At 45.1% G+C, this 19,442-nt stretch overlaps 1 protein-coding gene across 1 annotated transcript; it reads right to left on the reverse strand.

Annotated features, from left to right (window-relative positions):
• Nucleotides 1–1,161: 1,161 nt before the first annotated feature.
• Nucleotides 1,162–6,370, reverse strand: PROP1 (PROP paired-like homeobox 1). Its single transcript, XM_031437950.2, has 3 exons — nt 4,710–6,370; nt 3,313–3,545; nt 1,162–2,582 (listed from the first exon to the last, which is right to left on the reverse strand). The coding sequence occupies exons 1-3, from the start codon at nt 4,816–4,818 to the stop codon at nt 2,244–2,246; spliced, it is 681 nt and encodes a 226-aa protein (XP_031293810.1). The 5' UTR covers nt 4,819–6,370; the 3' UTR covers nt 1,162–2,243.
• Nucleotides 6,371–19,442: the final 13,072 nt, after the last annotated feature.

Genomic DNA, 19,442 nt, shown 5'->3' on the forward strand with positions numbered 1-19,442 from the left:
ATAATATTTTGATCCAAATAATGAAGAAAGCATAGGTGGAGCCAGTAAAAACAAGGGGTGATTTCTCACCTGGGGTTCCTCATCGGAACCACAGAACACAGGAAGTGAACTGACTGACTGCTTTCTCAATTCTGCCCGTTCTACGTAACTGGTGCCATTCTAGACGCTGAAAACAGAAGTTAATTCGTTACACACAGTAGGCTCCTACAGCATTAGGGCTTAATCCTCTCAGGAAACCCTTGTTTAGAAAGGCTAAAAAACAAATAACCATATGGTAACAAAATAGTTACGACACACGAACAGGTATTCAGATCCCTAATACACACAGAGCTCTGCAGCACTAACAAAAGATGAGCAGATCGATAACACAAACACACAACTGACTCAGAGAAGCAACGCCGAAAAGAAAGAAACACGTAAACTGCCAATAAACAGGAAACTGTTTTAACTTTCGCTAGCAATCGATTAAATGAAAACTGAAAAAATAACCAAGGAGGCATCACTCTCAGTTAACTGTCAAAACCGATCAAGGTCAGTAAGGATGTGCTGAAACTGACACTGACACGTCTGAGGGGGGATGCAAACCAGCACTGTCCTTACGGAAGGCAGTCTGGCCAAGGAGATAATTACATGCAAGTGCAGTTGTGTATTACAGAGGGTTTGAGTCTAGATTTTTTAAAATAATGTGTATTTTAAAAACTGCACATAAAATCCCTAGAGGCTTGTTTACTCAGAATTTTTCTATGGACCTGCTAATAAGCGAGGTAGGCCTACATAAAAGTAAGTAAATCACCAGTAAAACAAGTACATTATAAGCAACAGGATGTAGAAATGGCTCCCCCAACTACGCCACACCGGGTTCCTGTCGGGAGAGCGCAGACTAAGGCACTCACAGCAAGTTCTTTCCTGGGAATGACCTCTTAAGAGTCTCAAGACTCAGGGTTTGCCCTTGGAAAAGTTTGCCTTTAGTCAAATTGTTTTTCTCTATCAGAAACCTCCTTAAAACCGAGTTCCCTTACCAAGTACATGATTAATCTCTCCTTTCAAAAGTTTCTTCCCTTGCTCACCCCCTCTGACCTCAATCCTGTGCTCACTGAACACTCAGCAGAGTCAGGTGGCTAAAACCGCTATTGTCTTAAACATGCTTAATGACTGACACTGCTGTTGCTGACAACATCGTTGCTGTACTAGCATTGCTATTAGAGATATCATCATTAATGTGCAAACTCAGGTTATTTCCCCAGGGCAAGAAGAGCTCTCAGATTCCCCCAGCCATGGACCACCTGGCCAGAAATCATAAGCCAGAGACATCCCGATTTCAGAAACTGCAATTCAGAAATGTCACAAGAGGATGATTAATCCCAGCTTCTTTGCTCTTCCTCTTCAAAAACACCCCCAACTCAAAGACCAAGTTGGAGTGGATCTGAGACTTGTCCCCCACTCCACTGCTTGGTGCCCCGCCATAAACACTTTACTGCAGAAGTCCGCTGTCAGAGTGTGGCTTTCTGCGCCACAGGCACGTGAGCTCTTGCTTGATTACAAAATCACGGGTGTTAAAGCACACAGTTGACTTACAAGTTAGGTTGACGGCAATGCTGAAGACTCTTATAGGCCAAGCAAATCAGATATTATTTATTTATTGTTTATGAGACATTTGGAGAGCCTTCCATGATGATCAGATTTGCAAGGTCTGTTGGTCGTTGAAAGGACTGGAGCTAAAGAAACCAAGGAGGAGGATTAACTAGGAAATATGGGGCCAGAAAAAGCAAAGTGTCTGCTGGGATGGAAAGGAGAGGACGAAATTCAAAAGCTCTTTCGAGGAGAGAAGGGAGAAAAGTTAATGGCTGGTTCGAGTTGGGGTGATGGGGAATGGATGGGTAGGTAGACTTTAAATCCCAGGGGATGAAGACCTTTCATCGTAATGTCCATGAGTGAAGCCCCCGAAGTTCCATTTCCGTTTACCAGCAGCAACTACTGCCTCCGTCATTCCCACCCTTCCACCGGCCACCTCCACTGGGGGCCTTTAACCTGTATCTTCCAAGGAGTTTCACCTCCCTAAATTCACTCAATGAATCACCTCAGTGAGCTTTCATCCTGAGCTCCCATTTAAACATTCCCAATGTCTGAGATGCCCCTTCACCGTCTTTCTACTTTGCCCCCAGAAAGAAAGGAAGCCGCCCAGTTTCCTCTGTGTTTTGCGAGGCTAGAGGCTGGGAAGTTACCTCATCGGCACTTGTTTACCCTTAGTTCCAGGACTTTGGTGGCTCAAGGCTGAGGGGAAGCCTGGGTGGGGGTGGGGGGCAGGGCAGATGACCAGCAGGGGTTGCGTGCAAGGCAGGGAACCAGTCTTCAGACTGGTGGGCGCGAGCAAAGGACCCCCCTGTAGGGGGCTGAGTGGGAAGGGCATGGTTGTAGGGGTGAGGGAAGCAGGCCACTGGTGGAGGCGGCGTTGGGTAGGGGTACGGGCAAGCCGGGGGCTCGGGCAAGAAACCGGAGAAGGCGGCAGGAGACAGACGGGCCAGTGGCTGGAGCAGTGACCGCTCTTGCTTCCTCTGCTTAGCTCTGCGGTTCTGGAACCAGACCTGGGGTGGGGGGGGGAACAGCCACATCAGAACCGCTCTCTCAAATGGGTGGCACTGTCACACGTGACCTCTCCCGCCAGTGACGGAAGACGCCAGAGGGCAGAAGCCTCTCCCACAGCCCAGAGGAAGTAAAGCTCTTGCAGAAGGCATGACTGCGCCAGGCCTAGTGCCAGAGCGAGACCCCCTCCAGCCCCCAACACCGTGTCTGAATTTGCCCTGCTGCAATGTCAGGGGAGTGAGAAATGTCAGCTTCCAACAAGAAAGTGATAACTATGCCACAGGGGCATCTTCCCTCCCCCGAGGACGGGGAGTCTGCTCTAGAGGTATTCAGGATTGAGACTACAGGTGAGTTTAATTGTCACAGACCAGGCTGGACGTAGCTTAGGGTCTATACTTAAGATTCATTAACTCTGTGGTTAGGACTGAGGGTGCATCAGGCGGACTGAGGTTAGGGACCAGGTTACACGTGTATGTGAACAGTTAGGATTGAACTTCTGTTGGCGTTCACATCACTGCTAAGATTGGGGGTAGACACTGAAATTCAAGTCAGCGCTAGGGTGGAACTCAAGTGACATCCCACTGCCGATGAGGCGATACCGCCTGCTGGGTGGGGCTCTGTCCTGGGGGACTTCGTTCCGGGTTAGAACGCCCCTGAGGAGGTAGGCCCCAGCAGCTCTTGGGCCCCGAACCTGCATTTCTTCCAGAGGAAGAGGGGATCCTGGGGCTTCACCTGGATTCTGGCCTCGCTGAGGCCTGTGTCCCGGGCGAGGCCTTCCCGGGCCCAAATGTCAGGGTACTGGTTCCTCCCAAAGGCCGACTCCAGCTGTTCCAGCTGCGCTGGACTGAAGGTGGTGCGGTGGCGGCGCCGGGAGTGCGGCCGAGCCCTCTGTCCTCCTGGCGGGGAAGGCCTTGGTCTCCCCGCTCCTGCACCAGACAGGTTCCTGTAGGGCCGAGCACTCATCTCTGAAGAGGAGGCAAGGGAGGGGTTGCTGCCGAATGGCCCACGCAGCCATCCTGGACCACACATGCTGGGACCCCCAGATTCTTCTAGGGCCCTGTGTGCTGCTCATACACACTGCCCTGACCAGACCCCCTTCAGGTCTCATGACTAGCTGCACCCAGCTCAGCCTTGGCCCCACGTCACCTCTGAGTCCCCTGAGCCCGACCCAGGCTGCGCTCTCCACAGGAAGTCCACCCCTCAGACTCGCTGGTCCTGGGTGCTCATGGTCTCTCTGCCTCACTTCTCCGCTGTGTGCCCACTTCCTATTACACTCCCAGGTAAGGCACCCGCTCCACAGCCTTCCACCTCTCTGAGCACGCACACCACCTTCCTGGGTCTCACCCTGTGCATCTCCCATCTGCTCTGACACCGTGATCAACTGCCCAGCTCTCTAAGACCCCCATGGCTTGCTCCCTGCTCTCACGGCTCACCTTCAACCACATCGTCCTACACCTTCCACCTGGGAAGATGAAACGGTCCTCCCTCTTCTGCTCAGACCCACCCTCCCCACATATATTTCATCTTCTCCCCTAGCCCTGCCCTGGCCCGGCCACCAGGCTGTAGGAACCTGAGCTCGTGGGAAAGGCTTGCCTCTCCTCCCTACAGGCTCACTAAGCCCCCACACTAATTAGTCTGAGAGCTGGCCTGGGAAGAGAGAACGGGGCGAAAGGAAACACCTGGAAGGCATGCACTGAGAAAAGATGTCTGGAGTGAGGCACCCATCCCCATGGGGACCCAGGGGTGTGGTCCCCACACAGTGCTCACTGTCCACCTCGGCCCCCTGCTCTCCTCGGATCCAAAGCCCCGGCCCCTCCAGCTCCTTTCCTCGGAGAAGGAGGTCAGGAGTGAGGAGCCAGGTTTCAGCTTCGCCCCTGTCCCACCGCGGTGGCGTGGGCTGCCAACCGTCTCATCAATGCCAGGGCCTCGGTTCCCCACTCTGTAAAGCAACGGACTTGTACGGCCCCATGCTTTCTATAGTTCCCTTATTTTTTTAACATTCTAGGGTTCTGGTTTTTCAGTTCTCCTCTTCACCTCCCTCTTGGTAAACCGTGGCCCCGCAAGAGCCTGGGCGTGGAGCCCCCATGCCTGCTGCTTCCTCAGAACCACCGCCCCGGAGATGCACTCACCCACCGAGGAGGCGAGAGTCCCAGCCGCCGGGCAGCTCTCGGGCCAGAGGCTGCTGCAGGCTCGCCCCTTCTTTTGCTTCCCCGGCTCACTCCTCCCTTCCGCTTCCATGGCTGACAGAGACCACAGACAGCCGGTCCCGTGTCCCTGAGTCCCTGACTCTGGAACCGTCTTTCTGTTTCTCTCCCCTCTGTGCCTACCTTACTCCTTCTCCCTCTGTTTATACCTGTCTCCGAGCCCGTCTCTCTGTGTAGATAGTTTTATCTTTTTCTCCTGCTCCTTTTTTCTAATTTTTTCCTAATTCCCCATTCCTCTGCTTGAGTATCATCTCAGTCCGTCTGTCTCGCCCTCACCCCGTTTCTCTGGCTTTGTCTCTACGTTCCTCTCCCTGCCCCTTCTCTCTGGGATGCCCTTCTCCCCCTTTGCTCTTAGCTGCCTACTTCCCCAGCTTGCAATCCCACACCACCTCGCTCCCCTGGAACAGTGACCTCCTCCTCGCCCCCGTGGGCCCATCCAATCATTGTCTGGTCACCAGAGCCCCCTTCCTAGGGGAGGACCACAAGCCGGATGCGGGGAGGTGCTCTGCTGGAGGGTCCAGGGACTGGGGCCAAGAGCTCGTATTCCCAGAGGACCAAACTCTTTTGTCCTGTTAAATCCCCTCCTGGGAGCAGGCAGGGGAAGGGGGAGAAAATGCATTCCTCCTGAGACCCCTCCTCAGAACCCCCCATGGGAGGAGGGGGTGAGGAGGTGCAAATGGGGGCCAGAGCAGGGCCTGCCTAGAATCTCAGCATGTGGGTGATTCCCAAAGACCTGCTTCCAGGAAACTAAAAAACTAAAAGACACAAGTGTGTTCTGGCCCCTTCTTGATACCCTGATTCTCAGAATACACTGGACACCCCCTCAGGACAACCTGAACCATCGGATGAGTCGCCTGGACACCACAGTTCTCAAGTTCTTTCTGCTTTCCTTCCCCAAATGTCACCCCGAAACCCCCAGGACTCCGTGAACTTCCAAAGTCACCCAGACCTTCAGAAAACCCTGACCCTCAAGAGCATCTGATTTCCAGGTGCATCCGGATCCCCCTGGACCTCAGGACTCCGCAGGACCCTGAGATTCCCATGACATGCTGACGTTCTGATTGCTCAAGGAAACCCTTAGAATCCCTGAGCAGTCGGGACACCCTGACACCCACAGTCCCCTGCTTCTGGTCGTTACTTAGCTCTAGGAAGCATATTCTGACTCCCCGAGGACATTCCAACCCTTTAAAGATAGGACTCTAGGATCCTCTAGGACGCAGTGAAACCTAGAACGTTCTACCTCTACTAGGAGATTTCCACCTGCCCCCCGCCGTGAAGTTCTGAAATCTCATGGTACCCTGAGTCAATGAGGACACCCCAATCCCCTTGAAATGCACAGTACCTACAGGACTGTGATCCCCAAGGTTGTGCTAATCCACACACATCCTTTAAAAGCAACCTGACAATTCAAGACAGAAAAACATGGCTATCTTCTAGGACCTTGATGCTTAGAAAATGGTCCATGGATCCACAAGTATCAGCAGCACATGGGAGCTTGTTGGAAATGCACAGTTTGGGTCCCCACCTCAGTCCTACTGAATCAGAATCCGCAATGAAACAAGACCCCCAGGACAACTGACTGTGCACTTGTCTCGTAGCTCAGGCTGCCATAACAAAATATGAAAGACACCCATTTTTCAGAGCTCTGGAGGCTGGGAAGTTCAAGATTAAGGCATCGGCTGATTCAGTTCCTGGTAAGAGTTCTTTTCCTGGACTGTAGACAGCTACCTTCTGTGTCTTCACAAGATGGAGAGAAAACTCAACCCGAGTTTCTCTTCTCTCCATAGGACACTAATCTCATCATGGGGGCCTCACCCTCATGGTCTCACTTAACCCTAATCACCTCCCAAAGGCCCCGTCTCCAAATGCCGTCGCTCACATTGGGGTTGGGGCTTCAACATATGAACTGGGAGAAGACACAACATTCAGTTCATAACAACATTAAAGTCAAGAAGCACTGATCCAAGTAGCCCACCCCTCTCCCCTACCCCAGGATACACTGTGACTTCCTAGAGGATCCTGAGCCCCATGAGAGCCCTGACCCCTCAAGACCCATGCCATCAACTTGGACCCACAAGGAAACACTGAATTCCAATACTCTTGTTGCCTTGATACCCTGACCCTATAAAGGAACTCTGACCATCCAGAACAGCCTGACTGCCCCAGGACACTCTGATATTACAAAGAAACTCTGACCCACTAGCCCTGCCTCCAAGGACACTGACACGCTACAAATTTGACGTGACATCTCGGAATACCGTTCTCTCTCAGGAGGCTGGAATGTTTAGAGGAAGCTGGTCTTCCAGGGCATTCTGACTCCCACCCCCAACCTTGACCTTCAGGGAAGACTGACACCCAGGATTCTGTCACTCTACAAGAGGCAGGATGGCGTGGTGGGGAAGAACAGAGGTTCTGGAGCCAGATTGCCCTGGGTTCAAATCTCAGCTGTGTCACTCACCAGCTATGTGATGCTGGGTTCATTCTGTGTCCTAGCTTTGTCACCTGGGGATGATAATGCAGTCCGTTCTCCTTATTTAAGGTAATATGTTCCACAAAGTCCCTACACACACTGTATTAGTGAATACTGAACCACTGCTACCAGGGGAAATGGGTTCCTGTGAGCCTCTGGCTACACTACACCATTTTTGTCAGCCAATCAATACATAATCTTGTTGTGTGTGTGTTTCTGTTTAGAGACACCTTATTTAATATAAGTTGTAAATTAATTAACATTGATCTCATGGCCAACAGCCCTGTAACTCATGCCCCAACAAGGATTATTTTCTCCCTAAAGCACATCACAGCCGTCTCACACTTAGGAACACTAAACAGCACTTCGGCACTATGTTTGGGGGCCAGTTTGAACAGCAAAATTACTCCTAAAAGACAAAAATATGAAATGTTGCCACTAAACAGATCACCAACAGAGATCGCTTACGGAGTGGGAGCTAAAACAAGAAAGCAAAGTAGCTGTCTTCTTTGACCTCAGCTGGGAATGTGGCGATTCAAAATTTTCAGCCCCACGCACAGCTGTGACAAACCACGGAAATGCTAAAAAACACTGCAAAGGAGTATTCCATCTGAGAGTTACAAATAAATTTTAGTGACTAGGTGAATTCACAAATATGGACTACAAACAGTGAGGCTCAACTGCACCTACCTGAGGGGAATTAATAAAAGAGAAGCATTTAGGACTGCACCTTGAACACAGTGTGCACACACATGAAAATGTTTCTTTGTTATCATTGTCAACACAGTCCCCAGCAGACCCTAGCCCTCAGAGTCATTCTAACAGTCATGTTCCTGAATCTCTAGGTCACAAAGGACACCTCCACTCTCTAGGACACATGGGCCACCAAGAAGTTTGGACTTCAATGCCTTACAGTCTGCAGAGACTGACACAACATTGTAAACTGACTATACTTCAGAAAAAACGTGTGTATATATATATATATATATATATATATATATATATATATATATATATATATATACAGGGAAAAAACCCCTTATAGTCTACACGATAGCCTGAACTCACAATGACTCTATGACCCTTTAGGACAGCCAGACCCACGAGGACATGGTAAAGATTTGGGAAACTCTGACCCCAGAAGGAACCCTCTGATCTGACGAGATTCAGGCACGCAGGGGTATCCTTCCTTCCCGTCCATTTAGAAACCCCGGTTGGGTCTAATCTTACAAAGGGCATGCTGATGCTGAAAAACCACTAAACCCTCCAAACCCCAACCCAGAAGACATCCTGATCTCACAGACATGACTCATATGGCATTTAAACCAAGTAAAGACATAGCCTGATCTCCCAAGCCCCCTGGCCATCCACTGTGCACTGGCACATCAGGGCATCTGGTCCGGGACCCTCCTACCTTCCAGTGCACTCTGACTCCCAGCCCTGGCCTTCTCAGCAGGCACCCTGGTCACTTACCACTCTCTCCCTGCCTCCAACACACAGACAGTCCAGAGTGGCTCTGACCCACCACAACCATACAGTGATTATTCTAACGCTCAAGAAATCCTGGCCTCTCAGTCGCTACAAGTACTCCACCACACCCTGAACTGCCAAAGCATCCTGGCTTCCCGGATACGCTCATTCCTCCCTAACATCCTCTGCTCCTCCAGGACCCTCTGACCCCTTAGACTGCTCTGACTGCACAAGGAGACCTTGACGCCAAATCTTCAGAAAATATTTTTTTTGGTATTTTTAAAATTGAATTATAGTTGATTTACAATGTGTGTTAGTTTCAGATGTACAGCAAAGTGATTCATATATATACACACACACACACACACATATATATGCTTATATACAGATTCTTTTCCATTATAGGTTATTACAAGACATTGAACATAGTTCCCTGTGCTATACAGTAGGCCCTTGTTGGTTACCTATTTTATATATAGTAGCATGTATAGGTTAATCCCAAACTCTTTAATTTATCCCTCCCCCCACTTCTGCTTTGTTTTCTATGTCTGTGAGTCTGTTTTGCCAGTAAGTTCATTTGTATAATTTTTTTAGTTTCCACATATAAGCAATATCATATGATATTTGTCTTTCTCTGACTTACTTCACTTGGTATGGTCATCTCTAGGTCCATCTATATTGCTGCAAATGGTAGTATTTCATTCCTTTTTATGGTTGAGTAATAGTCACATATATATGTATATTTATAATCACATCTTCTTTATTCATTCATCTGTCTTTGATCTCCTTAGAATACCTGATTTTCATACATTCAGACACCAGGATATGCTGACCTACCTGGAAACCCTGACAACTCTGGACTCCCAGAATTTCTAGGAGCCTCTGTATCACCCAGCCAGTCCAACCTCCAAGACACCCTGACTCTATGAAAAGTCTGTTATTCTGGGACACACTGACTTCAAAGTTATTGATTTTAGAAGGACACTTCAAGAATGTTCTGACGTGATAAAAATGTCTTGAGGCTCAGAATACCCTGGTCTCCATGACATGCTGTCCTTCTAAAACCCTTGGGTTCTCAAGACTCTCCAAGTCTCCCGAACTCTGTGACCTTCATCTTTCAGGCTCATCTAATCCTATATGGCCTCTTTGGATCCTATACACACCTCCCTGCTCCACCAGGGCATTCTGATCACTTACGATGTCCTAATTGTACAAGAGTCTTGGAACCTACACAGGCATGCTTACCATCTTGAGACAGGGTGATCCCACTGGACACTACCCTGAGACTCCAGAGGATCAGGTGCCTGTAAGGACACACTGATTCCCTTGGACAACATAAACACTAGTTTACTCTAATCGTACGAACAACCTGCCTTCTAGGTTATTCAACTATAAAGAGGCTTCTTAATGTCCCAAGATGCTCTGACTCCCAGGGCGTTCTGGCCATCCAAAGTCGCTTAGACCCTCCAGCCCACCTGATACCTCAGGAAACACCTATAAGGACACCCCGCCTGTTTGTCCACTGTGACCCTGCAGAAAACACTGACCACCCAAAACATGCTGTACATCCAAGAAATTCTGCTCCTTGAGTATGTTCTGATCCTAGAAGCACACCCTGTAAGTTGACTGAGTTCAGATTCTGGAACCACCGCTTACTTGCTGTGTGACCATAAGCAAGTTATTTTATCACTCTACGCATCGCCTGCCTCATTTGTAAAATGAATATTAGAACATTCCTTCTGTGTTCTGGGTAGCAAAGAACAACGCATGTCCACTCCAGGTGAGGACCTGGTCTCAGGATGCAGGAGGATAAACAGACTCAGTTTCAAGAGTGGGGCCAGAAGCCAGCCTAACTCAGTGCTGAGAACTTTGACTTTGAGATCTTTATATATTTATTCTTTTTTTAAACATTTTTTATTGAGTTATAGTCATTTTACAATGTTGTGCCAAATTCCAGTGTAGAGCACAATTTTTCAGTTACACATGAACATACTTATATTCATTGTCACATTTTTTTTCACTGTGAGCTACCATAAGATCTTGTATATATTTCCCTGTGCTATACAGTATAATCTTGCTTATCTAGTCTACATTTTGAAATCCCAGTCTGTCCCTTCCCACCCCCCCGCCCCCTTGGCAACCACAAGTTTGTGTTCTGTCTATGAGTCTGTTTCTGTTTTGTATTTCTGTTTTTTTTTTTGTTTTAGATTCCACATATTACGCAAGATCTTTATATCTTTATTTTAGAACACAAGGTGGATTTGGGGCCACGTGGGGATGGGTCAAGGTGGCTCATACTTTAATAAAGCCTCTAGAAAAGAATATTAGACAAATATCCCCTTTACCTTAGATCCGAGGTGAGAGAGAAGTGAAGGTTATTTTTTTCGTATGGATACTCAATTGTATCAGTGATACTTGTTGAAAATGTTTTTCCTTATTCATTGCTCTGAAGTGTCATTTTAGTCACAAATGATTTAGTCCATTTGCAAGCCATCTGAGATCTGCTGGCCTTTTCTCAAAGCCCTAGTTTGCAAATTGTGTATTGTTTGTTCTTTTTTCCCCCTTAAGATAGCTTGAGAGCAGCAGGGCAGGTCTATAGTCATTGACAACTGATGGATGTGTATCAGTCAGGATTAGGCTCTGCTATGTATAACAGCAAAAGATGCAGCTCAGACACAGATAGAAGTTTATTTCTATCACACACAAAATAAGTTCAGAAGTGGGTATTCAAAGGCTGGCACAGTTAGATCTAGGAGTTCATCAGACACACAGGACCAGACAGAAAAATACATATTATATGATTTAATGTCTATAAAACTCAAGAACAAGGGCTGGCAAAGCACAGCCTATAAACAAAATTCAGCCCTTTGCCTGTTTTTTTTTTTTAAAGCAAGTTTTTTGGAGCATAGCCATCATCATTTGTCTCAAGTTCACTATGGCTGCTCTCCTGCTGCGATGGCAGAGCTGAAGTTGCAGCAGACCTGCAACAACTAAAGTGTTCACTCTCTGGCCTCGTCCAGCAAAAACCTGCTGACTCTTGCTTTAGTGTACGTATTTATGTACATAAAAAGGACAAAGGAATCTACGTAAGCATTCTTAGATTAGCAAGTTAATTTCAGAGTACAAGGTCAAAACATAAAAATCAACTGTGTTTCTGTATGTTAGCAATGGAAGATTGGAAAATAAAAGTAAAAATATATAATTCAGAATAAATTTGATTTAAAAAGTAAAATGGTTAGAAATAGTTAATTCTCCCCCAAATTAATCTATAGATTCAATACAATCCCAATAGAAATCCTAACAGACTTTTTTTTTTAAAAAAAGAAGTCAATAAGCCAATTTAAAAGTTTATATTGAAAGGCCAAGGACATAAAATAACCAAAATATCTCAAAAAATAAGAATAAGTTCAGATCACTTACACTATTTGATTTCAACATTTACAATAAAGGTTCAGTAATCAAGACAATGTGGTATTGGTGCTGGATAAACAGAGAGAGGAACAGAACACAGAAATTCTAGAAATAGATCTTCACTTACTTGGTGAATTGATTTTCAACAAAGGTGCCAACATAATTCAATATGCAAACAGAAAGCTTTTCAACAAGTGGGTGATGCTGGAACAACTGGTTGTTTGTACAGAAAAAAACCAAACTCTAAACTTTATCTGACACTGGGAAAACATATTTGCAAAATTTACATATGACAAAAGAATTGAATCCAGAATGTTAAAAAAAAAATCTTATAACTCAAAATAAAAACAACCCAATAAGAATAGGCAAACAATCCAATAAAAATGGGCAAAGTATTTGATCATACACTTCACAAAAGAAGACATACGAATGGGCAGTAAGTATAAGATGCTCAACATCACTAGTTACCAGGAAAATGCAAATTAAAACCACAATGAGATATTATTATTATACATCCAGCAGGACGGCTAATGCTAAAAAGACTGAAAATACTAAGTGCTGATACAGGATGTGGAACAATTAGAACCCTCATACAGTGGTGACAGGGATGCAAACTGTGCAGCCGTTTTTGCAAACAGTGTTGCAGTATCTTGTAAAGTTAAAAATACATTTACCATAAAATCACATTCCAAGAAAAATAAAAATATATGGCCGCGTGCAAACATACAGAAAGGTACATAGTGGTATTATACACACGTTGTATACATATAGAGAGATATATATGCATATTATATGTAATAGTTCTGAATTGGAAATAAACCAATTTTCATCAACCATTGAATGGTTATAAAAATTATGGAGCTCCTTACCATGGAATAGTACAGATACACTGACAACATGGATTAATCTCAAAAACATTATGCTAAGTGAAAGAAGGCAAACACAAAAGACCACTGTTTGATTCCATTGATACTCAACTCTAGAACACACAAAACTGTAGTGGAAGAAAGCAGATCAGTGATTATCTGGTCACGGGATGGTACTAACTGCAAAGGGAAACAAGAAAACTTTTTAGGATGATCAAACTGCTATGTACATCTTGATTGTGGTGGTGGTTACATGACTACATGATTTTCAAAAATTCATTCAAGTGTACACTTAAGTGGGTAATGTTTATTGTCCATTGATTATAACTCAAAACCTTAAAAATTAATTTCAGAATATGGGAAGAACAAAGGCATAAAAATTAAGCAAATAAAACAATAGGCAATTAATAACTTCAGGAACATCCAAAAGTACCAGGAAAAAAATAAGATTAGTACATCAAGAGTGTATAACAGAGTCCGAATGTCAACAGTAACTACCGGCATGCCCCCAGACTGTGATGTGCCTCTAACAGGAGGACTTAAGGAAGAGGAGATGGGATGGCGAAGTGAGACCCACCAGTCAAAATGAGAAGAGAGTAAATCGGACTGCAAATCAATGATCAAAAAATAGCACTATAATGCCATTTGCAGCAACATGGATGCTCCTGGAGAATGTCATTCTAAGTGAAGTAAGCCAGAAAGAGAAAGAAAAATACCATATGAGATCGCTCATATGTAGAATCTAAAAAACAAAAACAAACAAACAAACAAACAAAAACAAAGCATAAATACCGGACAGAAATAGACTCATAGACAGAGAATACAGACTTGTGGTTGCCAGGGGGGTGGAGGGTGGGAAGGGATAGACAGGGATTTCAAAATTGTAGAATAGATAAACAAGATTACACTGTATAGCACAGGGAAATATACACAAAATGTGATGATAACTCACAGAGAAAAAAATGTGACAAGGAGTGTGTATATGTCCATGAATGAAAAATTGTGCTGAACACTAGAATTTGACACAACATTGTAAAATGATTATAAATCAATAAAAAATGTTAAAAAAAACAAAAACAAAAACAAAAACAAAAACAAAAAATAGCACTATAAGCATACTCTCTAGAAATACATAAAAGCATTTACACTGGGAAGCTGGAGCCTGGTGTGGAGACGAAGGGTAGAGGACTTGGCTTCTCATTCAAGGACTTGTTTAACTTTTAAAGCTCTGCTAATGCAGTTGTTTGACTACAATAATTTTGAAATAAAAATTCTAGATTAAATGCTTGATTTATTCAGTTTTTATATTCCTTTATTATTAATAAAACCATTTAAGACTATTTTCCCCATAGTTCTTTGTATTTTTTCTTTTATAAATTTTAAATCACTTTGTTTAAATTTTCTTTTTGATATGGGAATTACAATGAACACTGTTTCAAATTTTATCAATTGAACAATTTATCTTTACATTTTGATTTTTGGTTTCTAATTTTTGGCCTTGGGATGAAAGTTATAAGAGAATGTACCCTATGAAATCGAAGTTTAGGGACGCTATTACCAAGTTTTTTTTGTAGCCAAGAAAATGGCCAATATTTGTAATTATTCCCTGGGCTTAAAATAAGAATATGTATTCTTTATTTTTAAGGTGGAAATATATGTATTTTATATGTATATATCTTAAAATCAAATTTTTTCATTGTTTAAACAAAATCTCTGCCACATTTTTATTAACTACTTTATCAAATTCTGGGAATTATATATTGAAATCTATCATTGGCATTAATTTAACCAACTTCTTTAGAACATTTTTATAAAACTCTGCCTAATGTAAACTATTGCTGTATTATTTTGTTTGATATTTCATAACTGGGATTAAGCTCTAGGAATTTTTCCTTTGCTATCATAAACTATTCCTCTTTTGCAATTTATGCTTACAGCTAACTTAATTACTGCTTTGCCTGCAATTAATAATGCCACCCGTGTTCTCTAATAATTGTGCTTACCTAAAACAGTTTCATATTTGTGTTCTTTTTTTGAAATGTGGGTGTTAAAGCACACCTTGTAAAAATTTTGCATTGTGTATGCACACAAATAGAAACTCAGAAATACACACTCAAGTTCCAACAGCCCACAGATACTGAGTATTTAGATGACCGCATATGCACCCCACACCCAGTATTTCTTACCCCCGTCCACAGGCCAGCATGTCTAAGTGGTACCTCTGGTTTCTATGCAGGGACATAGCAACTGTTACAGAGATTAAAACAGAACTGAGGTTCTGTTCTTAGTCATTACTTTCTTATTATAAATTAGCAAATGAAACCTTCTATTTGAAAAAGAGTGCAGGGTCCTGAAGGCTTATATAAAAGGGAGTCAGTGAAGGAGCTAAGTGTTAAGAAAAGAGATACTATGAATGTCTGTGGGCCAGTTTCACTGGCTTCACAATTTTTCTTCGGGTCAATTCTGGGCACAGAGCAAGGGACCAGGTATATTTTGCCTGTGACACAGGCGTGAGATGTACTTGAGGCGGGGGGAAGTAACAAGTCTGAGCACTGAGTTCCCCTCGAGCTGAGCTGTGCGTCCGGAGAGGATAGGACAGAGGACAGTTAGTCTGTGTGCCTTTAATGAGGAGCTACGGGGAATCCACCCTAGGGGCACCCAAACTTGGCAACTACTGCTGCTCTGATCCCCAAGAGAGTCCCAATCTCCAGAGAAGGAAGGTCTATGCCTTTGCTCCCTATCATTCGAGCCAGGCCTGGAAAGTGAATCTAAGTGTTCTCCTCCAGTGAGCAAAGGTTCCTCAGTTCTCACCCTCGCTGTGACTTTCTCATCATCCAAAGTCAAGCAAGGAGTCAGGGATTCTTCAGAGGCAGGGAGGGGTTCCACGTCAGCATCTCACCGCAGCAGAGAGCAGCCAGGTAAGAAGAGCTGAGAGGGCAGGTGAGGGCACGGTTACCTCCAACAGCAGATTCACATGGACACAAACATGTACGTTTACATTTGGAGAAACTGACACACTAAATTCTGCGTCTTACCAAGTTCAAAGGGGAAACATCTCTTGGTTTGACATACACAAGCCTTTCCTCTTTCAGGATATGCTGCCCTTTGCAGAATAAAGCAAGCCTGTTTCCAAGGTGGAAACAGAACAGTAAGCAGAGGAAAGGAAGGAGATAACTGAGGGCAGTGGTGCTGGGGTCAGTGCCTGCAGGCTCCTAGAAATCCTGACCCAGAAGAACCCAGAGCCCAGAGCCACCCTCCCTCCCCACAAGAGACTCTTCTGTCAAATATTCAAGACCCTCCTACTCTGCCGCTCATCGCTACCTTTTTGTGAGTTGCTTTCCTGTGTTCATTCACTGTGTTCTGTGACCATGTAACAGAGCTGTCTCCGAGGGGGGCTACGTGGATGCCACACAGAACCCCACAGCGGGGAGCTGGCTTGGGTTGGGTCTGGGTACTAAGCATCCTCAGTGTTAAGGTCCAGGAACACAGATGCCCAATGCTGCAGACATGGCAGGCGTCTCAGAGACAGTCACACGCTAAAGAGACTCACAGAGATGAATGCACGAAACAGACATCAACACATTCACCTCACAGAACATACGCATTATTCCAAGGGGGCTGGTAGGAGCGTCCTCTCTACAGGGAAGCAGCATGGGAGGCTGGATTAAAATCCAGAGGTGGGTAGTGAACACCAGTCAGAGCAAGAGGGATTTAGTGTGCGACCATTCACTGGGGAACCTCAGCTTGTTGGGATTTTAACCCATGAAATGGCAGTATTTTTTTTTCCCTAGTAACTGATCTTCTATTACTAGCTCTCATAAAACATCTTGGACAGATTCCATCATCTTAAGCCACTGTACGATATAAAAATTCCCTTATCGGTAGTCAAAAACCTTCAAAATCTTGAGTGTTTTGTGTTCTAGCCTCCCACAGTGCCCCTTGGCTTGGGGTATGATGGCGGGGATGGGGGACAGAGGGGCAGGGGGTAGTGGGGGCTGTGGTTTATGTCTCAGGCGGGTCTCCCCATTCACTCTTCCTGAACTGGGACAAGAAAGACAGAGAGGAAATCCAGAGGGTGTTACTCTCCCTGACCAGATAAGCAAGCTGCCCTTCCTCTGTTTGTGTTTGCTGCTTTTCTTCACCAACCGAGGCAGCAATACAAAAGCTGGCTCCCTTATGTGGATTCCTTACTGAGTATTCTCTAGGACCTCCACAGGGTCTCAGAGGTGGCAGATCCAGCTCTCACTCAACCTCTCTAACTCCTGAAAGCCTCACCCAAATAGAGTTTGTGTTGCAGTGTCTTATTGATGGGACCTCCTTTCCTGGTAGGTGTCACTTTTGCCCAAGTATTTCCAAGATGTCCCAAGTCAGATGCCTTCCACGGGGTCCACACAGCACATGGGAAAGTCCCACGCCCTTGTGACAGCAAACGGCAAGCACTCGGGCAGCTTCTCCATCACTCTAATCTCAGTGCTACCATCTGCATCTATTTTCCCTTCCCTGTTTAGAGAAAACAAGGGCTGATCAACAAGCCCATTAACCAAGCAGACCTCTTCCAAGCCAGGAAGCCAGACGATGGTCTCCCCATCATGCAAGCACCTCCAGTCTTTGGAGTGACTTTCCTGGATCTCTCCTCCCTCAGATTTGGGGACCAGGAATCCCACTCCTCTCTCCGCAGGATCACTGCTCTCTCACCTCCCAGTCCTCCTCCCATACTGACTCAGGGTTGAGGGCAGCGTTGACTGTGCTCCTGGAAGGACTATCCCAGCAAACATCGACGGGAAGCGGCTAGCCTTAATGCTGGTGGCTCTCTCAGCATGGGGTCTGGGTTATTTAGAGCCTATCAACTTGTTTTTGGCCTTATCCAGTTTCCAGACAATAGGAAAAGCCCCACTGCCATTCTGCTGCACCTCCTTCCCCTTTTACTATCATTTTCATTGTAGGAAACAGGCTACCATTAAGACCCGACTATCCGCATCTGCTGTCAGGGGCACGATGGACAAGGCTGCACAAATACTGCTTTGGGCTTTCCTTGAGGCAGCCCTGGCCCCCAACCCCGTTTCTACATTCCACACTAATCATGCTTTCCCTGGGGAACCTTCTTGCAGTAGCTCTGGCCACAGCCTAGTACTGCCTTTCCTCTGTAATATATCTTATAAGAAAATGGCTTCAGACCTCAGAATTCTACATTGGTTTTACTCATTTAACCCTCAAAATGCTAGAACACTTCACTGTCGTGATATTACATACACCCTGCAACCCATCTCCTAGAACTGTTGCCTGTGACGTCCTTTGTCCCAGCGGGTCGAGACACTAACCCGTCAGTCTCCTCCCCATCCTCCTCCTCTTTACTCCAGGCTTTAGTTCTTACCAAAAAAGCCCTCTCCTCTCCTCTCCTCTCCACTATCCAAATACTGTGAGTGCTTTCAGCGCTGCCACACCCACGATGCCCTACCTGGCTCTTCCCGCCTGCGCTGGTTTCTTAATGCTGGGATTACCACTTGGATATACCCCTTAACTGTCCTTTCTCTATGACTCTCTTTTTCTTTTTCAAAAATAATACCTAGTCACAGACCTAACTGACCCCATTTTGGCTAGCACAGGGAGGAAATAAGCCTCTTCGCAGAATCCTGTGCAAAGCAATCTCACCGGCGTGCTTATCTCATTCAAGCCAATAGCTGTGAGCGACTGCAATGACATTTTGATGCGAGGCAGTTACAAGATTGAGGGAAAACTGCCAGGCATATCCTTCAGTGCCTAAAAGTAGCGTAATCCTGGGAAAACAAGAGAGATCCAGAACGAATCTGAGTGAGTTATATAAAGTTATTCACATAAAAGAGTTTATGACTTTAAACAAACAGCTAAATCTCATTGGTTCATTTTCCCCTTCTGCTTAATGAAGCTTGTTATTTATAAAACTTAACACTTAAAAATCTGTAAGAAATTCATGTAAAGCATGTAATCCTACAGTGCCTGGCACTTGGTTGTAGTCTCAATAAATGGTTCGTAATCAAAATTTGGAAGTAAAACTTGGGAGGAATTTAAAGAAAAGGACATTTTAGCTGTTTCAAGGCTACATATGTTATGGGTTCTGTCAATCGAATCTGCCATCACCTAATCTCTGAGTCCCAGTTTCTTTATCTCTGATTTTCCTTCTCCGGGTCCTCGTCTATGAATGATGGATTAAAAGGAAGTGTCTATGTGAAACTGCCTCTTACATACCAGATATTCACTAACAGTGAAGGATGAATTAAGCTGTATGTAATCAGAGATAATTAAACATAAGTTAAAATTATAGACATTAATCAGCTATGTATTTCAGTAAGACTAACTCCATTGAACTATCTAATGTGAATTTTTTCTCAATGACAAACCAGTATCATTAAAATTTTGCTCAAATGCTGACATATTATCAATCTCATTTATTTTTATATTTGAAGT

This window comes from Camelus dromedarius, chromosome 27 (assembly GCF_036321535.1).
Source record: "Camelus dromedarius isolate mCamDro1 chromosome 27, mCamDro1.pat, whole genome shotgun sequence".
NCBI classification, from domain to species: domain Eukaryota; kingdom Metazoa; phylum Chordata; class Mammalia; order Artiodactyla; family Camelidae; genus Camelus; species Camelus dromedarius.